Here is a 10,389-nt window from a genome sequence, read left to right as displayed (position 1 = left end):
AACATTGCTCTACTCAGAGACCGAAAAAGTCACGTTCAAACTCCAGAAGTAACGTTGTAGCAGATGGAGTTTTAAGAAGTTCAGACATTTGGAACAGCCATCCATTTTTGGACAAATGGGGCAGGGCCGGAATTTTGGGAGCTTTCTCAGGAAGCTTTGTTTGCTGAGTTCAGGGACACTTTGAAAAAATGTCCGGCAGACAAAGTCACAAGTATCTGTGGTCCCTCGCTCCTTGCTGCCTCTTGGAATAAAATAATCCGTCTTTGCTTAGTGAAGATGAGGTTTAGCAGAGAGTGGGAGGATCCCCCCTGGGGTAGAAACTCCCCAGATCTTTTGGCAGGTGCTGGAGGGTGGGGAGAAGAAGGGTATGGATTAAATGTACTTCTTAGTCTGAGAGGAAGTACCTGTTTGCTGACCGTCAGAACCTCAGTTTCTAGAAAGCAAGATGACCGCTCAGCCATGATCTCTCTGTCTTAAGGGCCGCTTCTGTAATTCAAATGTGAGTACTCAGGGACAAGTGAGTTTGTCAAAACGTGCTGCTTGCTCTGTGGCCAGCAGGTTGTACTCCCTAGAATGCTGTACTCACAACAGCGTCAGAGGTTTGCAAAAATGGTAAGTGGCTCCGGGGAGAAATGTTAACTTCTCCGTGGAGAACCAGGGACTAGAAATATTTGAAAAAGATAATGGCCAGATGCCTAACACTGGACCCTCATGCTTGCCTTCCACGGTGAAGGTGTTGAGAACAATCAGGTCAGGTGTCACGTGTCTCCAGACAATACCAATGAATGCTGGGTAGGGGCACAGAGTCCAAGGCCTCAGAAAGTCCTGGGTTTGTACTCAGGTCTACCACTGAGTACCAGATGGCTCAGACTTGCCCCCCGAATGTTCTGGACCTGCTATCTCGTGTTGAAAGGCAGAAGGAATGCCACACTCCACCATCTTCAACTTCGCTTCCCACACCAAAGTCTGGGATGGGAGTTTCCTTCCTTTGGGAAACTATGGAGGGTTTACTCTCTTTAACAAAGCAGAGAAGAAAGCATCTCAAGAAAATGTGGAGTTTAAAGGAATTATGATCTTGTTTACTGAAGACATCAAGAGCCCAAGATATATCAAAGAGTCTTTGCATTTGTCTAGGGGTTCGGGGTGTTTCTGAGGTCTGTTTAAACACTAATAGGATTTTAGGCCAGGATCCAGTCAGAAGGATGGTTCACAGACTCAGATAGTTGGAAACAGATAAAAAAAAAAAACAACAAAAAAACGAAACACCCAGATGTCCACATAGAAAATGTTGATATAGTTTAGTTAAAAAAAATTCACACATAAATTACAGTTAAAAAAATTCACACATAAAATCGAGTGCATAACAAAACATTATTGCCCTATAGCCCGGCAGAAAAGTATAAACTCAGGTGTGTAGTTTATGATAAACATTGTATTCAATGCTACAAACGCTACACTGTTGAACATGTCTTGAAATGATTGACCTTGTAAATCACACCACTTGCTTAGACAAATGAAATTCTAAGCCCCCTCCCTTCTCCCACATAGAAACCACAGAAAAAATGGAGCTTCTGTTAAATTGTAAGCTCCCCATGAAAACCACTTTTCGAATCCACAGGGAATGATGGCAATAATGTGGTACCTGCTCGTTACCTTCCTTCTTCATCACCCAGGAAAGCCCACGGCCGTACCGAGGGTTTTGCAGAATCAACCCAGCCCACCTCAAATATCTCCTCCAGGCCACTTCCACAGAAAACTGATCATCACTAAACAAATGTCATCTCACAGCTGACCCCCTGGGTATGTTTTTACTTGTACTTTTGCCCCTCGCCCTCCCATGCTACCAATCCCACCGCTCAAAGAAATAACATCAAGTAATCATGCACTCTAGTTGAAGATGTCATGGACTTTTTTCTAGATCTCGCTATGAAGGGAACGCTCACCTATTGTTTCCCTAAATGTTGTGCCTTACTCTCAAGAGACTCCGGGCTTGTTGCTCATATACCTTTACTTTGGACCAGATCATACCTAACATCCCTGTGGACTTGTGCTCACTCACAGTGCTCTGGGCTTCCTCCTTCCTTCTCCGGAAGTCCAAAGTACTTCCTAGCTGACATCAATGTCAAATTCTATGTTACCGGGGTGCGGGGGTAGGGGCAGTGGCTAGGTAGGTACAGCAACGAGAGGGGAGCCTCCTATCTCTTCCAGCAATTTCCATTTCTATCGTCCCATCCCTCTGGCTTTTAGACCAGCAGTTTTGAGATGGGGATTCTTTGTTTTTGTTTTTTAGGTTGGGTTGTCCCCAGAGGGTTTGCCAGTTCTAAAGATGATTAGTACCCAGGGAACGAGAATTTTCTTTTTCATTCACTTTACTTATATGTGAGGCTCTGGCTATGCTAACAGCTGCCATGGGGCGCCAGCACAGACGCTCTCACCTGCTATGTTCTTCTCCGTCACCTTCCCAAGAACCACAGCATCAGAGAGAGGCCATTTCTGTTCCTTCCCCCAACCCTCTCCACCTGCCATTTCCTTTCTTAGTCTCGTCTGCCAATGAAGGAGAACCACCAACGTTGGTTTCTTCTCTTTTTTTCCTTAAAAATTTTCCTCTGCTCTGTCACATACCACGTCCAAAAATGCCAACAGAGATGGGGAGAGCCCAGAGGCACCGTCAAGGGAAACATCTCAGAAGACCATCCCCCAGCCACTCGCGGTAGCAGTCATCCTGCACAGGCACGCCTTGCTGCCTAGGGTAGGAGATGCAGTCGCCGGCGTTGCAGACCATCCAAAGGAGACCGGTCGGCCCGTTTTGTGCTGATGGTCTCAAGCAGACAGCATTTCTGGGGCTGCAAACCTGAGGGTGCCTGGGAGTTCCCACCTCCCTGATCAGCATGAAGGGGCAGAGGTCATGAGTTGATGGACAGATGTGGAAGGCTATGAACGCCTACACCTAAAAATGCCAGAGTCAAAGTTTCCAGAGAGATCTCACAGCTACAATCAACCCAGCTCCGCCCCGCATCTTTCAGGAAGCTGAGACATTTGAGAGAAGCTGTCTGAATTCTGGAAGTGCTAGTTTTTTTATTCCACCATCTAGGCCCTGCGTTCTCAGTGTGATGTGGACTCAGGGGGCAGGGAAGACCCAAAAAACCCATTGGGTATTAGAGGGGTTCTGGAAGGTCAACCTTATGCAACAAGGTCTTATTTTTTAATGTTTAATTCTTCTCTGTGGGGGAGAATTTAAATGCAATTTAATGTTTTCTTCTGATGGTGGGGGGTAGAAGTGAAAATAAACACGGAGACACCCTGGTGTGTAGGTGCAGATGCGGCAAAGTGAGGAGGGTTGATGGAGAACTGACTTCTCTTCAGCCTGCTGGTACCCGGGCTGTGCCTTGAGGGATAAGCAGCAAGGGGCTGTGCATCTCCAGCTGGTGCCTGGCCTTGTTTCTGTCCTTGCTTACCCACCTGTCCCCTCCCCAGGTCACCCCCAGGTTCACCCCCTAAGGATACACTGTTCTCTACCATGAACGTGATCAAGTTCCAATTTGTGCTTAACTTACTCGCCAAGGGCATGCAGGGTGGCAACTTTATTTGCAAAAGAGGGGAAAAAGCACAAAGCAAATACAACTGCCAAAATATGTACAATGTTGTAGAAAAGCAAAGTTCTATAAAAAGTAAAAAACAAAAACATCCCCCTCCCCATCCCAGGAATATTTGACAATGAACTCATGAAGTCCTGAGATATCCTGTCTTTCACACGGTCACCTGCTGGTATTTGCCTAGCAAGATCCCCAGGGGTGCGGAGCAAGTTTAGGATGAACTCACAGTACTTCTGTTCCCTAGGATCGGAACTTCATCCTCGCAGGAAGTCCTATAGCTTGGGCTGAGTAAATTTTTGGTGTTGGACAAAAGAAAAGAAAGCTCTTCTGCTCATCACCTGCCAGGAGGGACACTAAAATGTCTAACTGATACGTAAAACCTGTTTTACAAGCCTTTATCAGCACTCCGGCTCCCAGAAGTCCACAGATGAACGCTTATCTGTGAAGATATTCCGGGAAGCCCAGACAAGCCGAGAAGTTTAACAGGAATAACAAAGTCTTCACAGCTATTGGGTGACTCATTCTATCTTTTCTGCCATGGGACTTCTTCTGGGGCTGTTTTTAATCGGCCTTATGTTGCCCCCGAATGAGCTACAACACAGAAAGGAAAAAAAAAAGGCTAATGTGCTGTGGAGTTGTTCTAGAAAGGAGTCAACTCCAAGGAGTGCCTATTCCCGTAAAAAGGAAGTCTGCAAAGGTGATGAGAATTACCTCCAGGGTCCCTTCCTATCGAAACCACTTTCCCGGGAGGAAAAACCAAGAGAAACAGACATGGCTTGCGGGACAATGCACTTTGTTGGAGGGGCGCTGTGCACTTTCCGAGGTAGAGTATTGTGTGATATTTGGAAGACAAGGCCCTATGCCCGCACGGGTTTAAGATGGGTGGTGCTTCCTTTGCCTTTTTAAAACACCCCCCCCCCCAATCGAAACCAAAGCGCAGGGATTTCGCATATGTCGTCCTCTTCTCTTTCTTTAAAAAGCAAATTTTCACATTGTCAACAGAGTGTTCTGTCTTGTATTTGAGTTCTGCCGCCCTTTGCCACATCCCTAGGGAACTACCAAGGAGTCCCAGTGAACACGAGAATTCCATTTTCGCCAACGAAACTGAATTCCTGCCCTTACAGTCTTGCTGGCAAATAGTTAGGAAAACAGTTTAGGGACAGTATTTCCGCTTTTCCATACCAGTTCTAATGAGAAGTCCGTATTCTGAGACTCCCAGCCGGCAGCTGCATCTCTCTCCCCTTCCAACATCCTCTCAGTGACTGAGCCCACAAGTTCTGAGCCAGCGTTTCACATGTACACTATTTACAAAGGAAGTGTCCGAGCTCCGTATTCCCAACCATCCGATCAGCTGGGGAGCCCTTCGAAGTGTTGTCCCGAGTTGGGATTCAAAACTTGAACAAGTTGATAAAGTCCTGGGGTGAGAGGGAAACGGAGCAGCTCTCTGGGTTATTGGCTGTGCACGGGTGGTCAGTGCCCTGGAAAGGAACATCACGGTTGTAGGTTGGCGTTCTCAGAAGCACCTTGTTGGCTTGTAGCCCCATGAGGCTGTGCCCAACCTCACAACAACATTCCTATGTCAAGAATGCCGTAAGTTCTGCAAAAACTAAAGAACTGTGTGTGTGTGCACCTGTGCACAAAGAGGATGGGAGAATTTGCAGGTGGGTGGGATGTACAAATACACACACACACACACACACACACACACACACACACACACACACATAAAAATAGGGGTGGAGGAAATTAAGGTCTCTCCAAGGTTTTCTCCCCAGGGACTGAATCAGTGTCTCCTCCACCTTCAGCGGGGGGGCTGCAGTAGGGAAGAGCAGGAAAGGAGCAGGAAGGGCTTTCGCATGGCAATGCTGGTGCCTTTGACTCTTAGGGGCTGGGCTAGGGGTCTGTAGCAGCCACCTCGAGACACATACCTTCCAGGAAAGAATGTGACAGTGTCTGCAGAGCTGAAGGGTGTCTCCGTACTGCTCTTTCCGTGGGTAACAGCGCACAAGTTTAAAATACATCTTCTTCCAGTCCAGCTGTCCTTTGTCTGATAAAATTAATCGCTTGCGGATCTAAATTGCAAATGAATACAGGTAATTGCAGACGACTGCAGGAGACTTCATTAAGAAGGTGGTTTGTGGTTTTATGCTTCTGAAAAGTTCTGTTTCCACCCTCTCCTTCCCCCTTTTTCATCTATGCCCTGCACTTGCCAGGGAAAAAATTGCCAAGATAGAAAGAAGGCTGTTCTGAGCTCTACCCAGTGAGATAGTAGCTTTACCAGTCTTTAAAAGAAACGGGGGGCTGGCGACATCTTACTCGTGACCTCTACTAAATTGTATTTGGATGGTCCTTTAAAGTTTAGGTGATTTCAGTAAACACCTTCTATCTTTTCTCTGCTGTAGACTGGAGTGGTTATTTCCAGGGAAATGCAGTCACTGCTTGGCACGGTGGCTCTATTTTATATCTAAATATTAGTGGCTTCATGAGCAGAACTTGTTGAACTCACACATCTATATAAAGAAGGTGGGAAAAAAAAATCTGAGGCAGCATGAGGAGGGGAAACAGGCCTAGAGCTGGTGTCAGAAGCCCCTAGTTCACACTCACATTCAAGGCCAGCTTCTTTCCCTTGGGAGCCATTTCCCCAGTCTGTGGTCTGAGTCCCCTCATCTGTTTCAAGTGAGGATAGGATACCGACCCCACCCTGGGTTGTTAGACTAAAATGAAATACTATCTATAAAAGTTCCTTAGCTGTACAATATGAAAGTAAGTTTCTTTTGTAAGTTACTCTCTTGCAGAAGAGGACTGGTGTCCCTTTATGAACTTTTTAAAGCAAGTTGTGAAGTGTGCATGTAGGTTAAGAATGCTGTTGGTTTTTTTTTCCCATTGGAATCACACACGTGACTTAGAAACCCCTCGTTCTGTTGCCCTCTAGTCAGCCGGGAAGCCCTGGAGGGTGGGCACCCGTGCCTCGAGCTCCGGAAGGATGCCAAGGAAGCTGGAGGGTGGGGGACAGAGAAGGGGGTGGAGGGACTGCCCGTGGGGCCCCCCTGACCTGCCGCTCGGAGAAGTGGTACTGGCAGAGTTTCTTCCACAGCAGCCGGTCCTCACTGAGCACGTGCAGGTCGGGGGCCACCTGGCCGAGGCTGACCAGGTCGCGCCCGTCACTCAGCCTCTGCATGATGTTCAGCTGGAGGCACAGGGGCAGGTCGGTGAGGGTGAGGCCTTTGAAGGCGGGCTGTGGGGAGAAGGCGGATGTTAGGCAGCAGTTTGGGGGGGGGATGGACTCGCGGGCTGCCACCAGGTGACACTCTCCAAGGATCCAGCTGTCCACCCTCAAGCTGGCTGACTGATCCCAGATCCCGAGGCGTGATTCTCCGAGGAGACCCACAGGAATAGCCTGGACCAGCTGAGGCTGAATGGTGCCAGAGGGATTTTCCCCAGTTTCACAAAGCATTACCCTTTCAACGACTCTCGAACGGCACATTTTGGATTCCTGTGCTCCGTTCAGTTCACTCACTGACCAGATTCGCTACCTTCCTAAAGGGCTCGGTGCCATGGACGGAGCGCCAGCCCCTGACCACAGATCCCTCCAGGCAGCGTTTCTTGCCTAGGCCCAAACACGCTGCCCCAGGCCCCCGGCTGTCCCCTCGCTGCTCTGCCCGTCCAAATGGTGCTCTTCTTCAGGTCCAGCTTGTACCTATTTCTTCTGAAAGGGAATTTCTTTTCTGCCTTTTGTGGGTACCCCAGGCCTCTGACTACATCTTCCTGGAATTCTTATGTTCTCTTCCAGGGACTTTTTGAACCAGCCCCTTTATGTTATGTAATGCTAACTGCTTCCAAAAGGAAACTTGAATGGAACATTCCTGCTGGAATGTAAGGTCCATGGAAGCAGGGCTTTCTGTCTCTTTTCACTGCTGTGCCCTTTGTGCCTAGAAGACCGCTTAGCATATAACAGGTACCCAAAAAATATCTGAGGGGTGAATGAAACCCTCATAATTAAGTAGGTAAAAAACAACAAAAAGACCCTGTGCTTGTTGTGTATATTTGTGTATCTGTGTGTGTGCATGCATGTGTGTGTGTGTGTGTGTGTGTGTGTGTGTGTGTGTCCTTAGGAATGACTGGTCCAGAACCTTCTGGTGTAAATGCCCCCGTCTTTAGAACATCTCTATTCAAACCTAGGGATCCATGGACTATTAAAAAAAAAAACTCTTTATGGGTAATACATTGGCAATTAATCAGAAGTGGCTTCTGCTTAACCCTGAACTTATACTTAATTGTTAATTTTATATTTATTAAATTTTGATGGGCTCATGTTACCCACCCACACCTGGATCCTTGAAGGTGGGGCCTAATTTCATATCCCCTGCAGACCTGAGCCCAGCACAAACAACCTCTTTTGAGGGCCTACTGTGGCCTGGCACTGGGGTTGGAATGGGTTCATTCGGCTGGTGAGAGACGCGGAAACATAAGCAAAAGCAAACAATTAGAGAACAATATGTTACGTGCTGTCAAGTAAGCACAGAGTGCTCTGGGAACCGTCTGGACAGAGGAGGCCCTCACTAGTATTTACTGATAGGTCTTGAACAGCAACCAGTGCTGCCATCTGGATAAGCAGTCGGCGCAAGTCCCTTATGACTGCGGTTCTTTGTTCTTCTCATGCTAGACCTGGGTGAGCTCTTGATTTTGGATTACGGCCATTTAGCTCAGTGCTCTGTCACCTCCGGGGGGGGTCACAGGAAAAGATGTAGGACGAAGAATCCCTTCCTTAGAGCTCAGGGGAAAATATCCCGTTGATGGGTATTGAGTCCCATCCTCAAATTTTTAGGGAACTATTCTGTTCAAGGCACATCAGAGCCCACACACACAGGATTCCAGGGGGAATGTGTGGTTTCACCAGGCCCCACCTGTGTCCCCTGCAGAGCAGGACAGGTGTGTAGAGGGAAGGTGGGAAGAGGCACGGGGCTTCGGGAAGCTGGACTAAGAGAAGAGTGGGAGGTGGCATGGGAGGAACACCGGACGGACAAACAGCAGATGTGGATCCCAGGTGCCCTTGAGAACTCTGGGTCTCAGTTTCCCCATGTCCAAAGTGAATTGGCGTAGAAGACTCTGAAGGTCCTTTCTGGCTCCAGCGATCTCATATTTGGATCAGCTCCAGCCTCTTAACTCATCAGAAGTGTCTATGACCTGACAGTTTAAATCGTTCAGGCTGCTGGCCTGAACTTTCAGTTGTTTGCAAAATTCAGGACTTTTGCCGGACCGCTGAAGGCTCTAGACCTATTTGTCGTTTATCATCTGCTGCTGATCATATGAGCTAATAAAACTGCCATGACATTTTCTTTTTGTTTCCAGTACTTCAAAGCATCTACTTTTTTGGTTAAAACTCCCAGGCCAATTATTACATTGAACTCCTCTTAAAGTCCACTTGGCAGAGTTCATGCTCAAATTTTCAAACCTGAACTTTTCCAAAATCCTTGCCCAGACCCCATGCTGAGCCCTTGCTCCTGATAAATGGTTCACTGCTTGCACGCCTTCTTCTTTTTGAATATAAACATATTAAAAAAAAAAACAGTAAGTCACTCAAGCATTTGGTTATAACCCTTCTATGGCCACCCCTGCCCTCTATCTGCTTCAAAACCCTGCCTTACCCCAAACCCTGCCTTACCCCAAACCCTGCCTTACCCACAGTGATTCTACGTGACTTCTCCCTGCCTTTTTTCCCTTTCGTCCTTTATTCTATTAATTATTTTGGCCAATAAAAATTGGCTCCATAGAATTAGATATGAAATTTAGAAGGAAAACAAGATTATATGCCAGGAAGATACTGCTAGAACTTTGGCAGATAGAAAGCAATTACTGTAAATGTCACCTTAACATTTTTGTGTAATAACATACTTCTCTTTAGTCCAAGCTGTTAAAAAGTCGGCTTTAAAATATAGTCCAGACTGAAGTAATTAAGTCCTGTTTTTCTCTCTTTCTCTTGATCTTTCTTTCCTCTGGAGAGTTGGGCATTTGTGTGACAAGCTCTGTGGGCTCCATGGGTTCCCATCACTGCTCTCAAGATCATGGGGCTCAGAGCGAGGAGGGCTGGGAAGGAGGGCAGCAGGGAGGAGAGTTCGGTGGGGAGAACAACGGCCTCCGAAGGCAGGCCTGGGATCGGTCCCCTCACTACTACATCTTACCTCCACTGAGGCACCAGCCGCACTTTTTTTTTTCCCCCTAAGATTTCTTTGTTTTAGGGAGCGTGAGTGAGCACAGAGGGGAGGAGCAGAGGGAGAGGAAGAGAGAGACTCTCAAGCAGACTCTCCTGAGCATGGAGCCTGACGTGGGGCTCGATCTCACGACCCTGAGATCACGACCTGAGACGAGACTAAGGGCTGGATGTTCAACTGACTGAGCCACCCAGGCGCCCACAGCCACACTAATCTTAACTACTCAGCCTGATTTTTCTCATTTACAAAATGAAGAAAAGCACATCTTACAGTGTTGCTGGGCAGAGTGGATGAGATGACGCACGGAAGTACTGAGCATAGTGCCCAGCGGAAATTAGCTACGATAAAGACCCCTACTTATAGTTATTCACTGGATGAGTTCATTAATACATGTGAAAGACTTAGAAGAGTGTCCGTCATAGAGAGAGCCCTTTGTAATAATAAGAGCTGACACATTTAAAAACTTACTACATGCTAGGCACTGTTCCAAACATTTTCTATATGTTAGCTTATGAAATCTTACACCAGGGCTAGGAGATAGGCATTACTTCCCTTCAATCATTCATTCATGCATCTAAAATTTATTG

At 47.2% G+C, this 10,389-nt stretch overlaps 1 protein-coding gene across 2 annotated transcripts in view; it reads right to left on the bottom strand.

Annotated features, from left to right (window-relative positions):
- Window positions 1–1,053: 1,053 nt before the first annotated feature.
- The window catches only part of FBXO32 (F-box protein 32), a 32,986-nt gene continuing 23,650 nt past the window's right edge, over window positions 1,054–10,389 (bottom strand). Inside the window, exons 7-10 of one of the 2 annotated variants that reach the window (XR_013966681.1) lie at window positions 6,646–6,828; window positions 5,522–5,665; window positions 3,505–5,071; window positions 1,281–2,861 (exon numbers count right to left, since the gene is read on the bottom strand). Coding sequence is in view for 1 of the 2 variants with exons in the window: in XM_080800780.1 (XP_080656906.1) it covers window positions 4,982–5,071; window positions 5,522–5,665; window positions 6,646–6,828 (417 nt within the window). In the remaining variant the exon portion in view is untranslated. Of the gene's footprint in view, window positions 5,072–5,521; window positions 5,666–6,645; window positions 6,829–10,389 lie in introns of both variants that reach the window. The other variant, XM_080800780.1, reaches the window with a different exon arrangement.

Source organism: Martes martes, assembly GCF_963455335.1.
Source record: "Martes martes genome assembly, chromosome: 4".
NCBI classification, from domain to species: domain Eukaryota; kingdom Metazoa; phylum Chordata; class Mammalia; order Carnivora; family Mustelidae; genus Martes; species Martes martes.
This window is presented reverse-complemented; position numbering and strand designations above follow the sequence as displayed.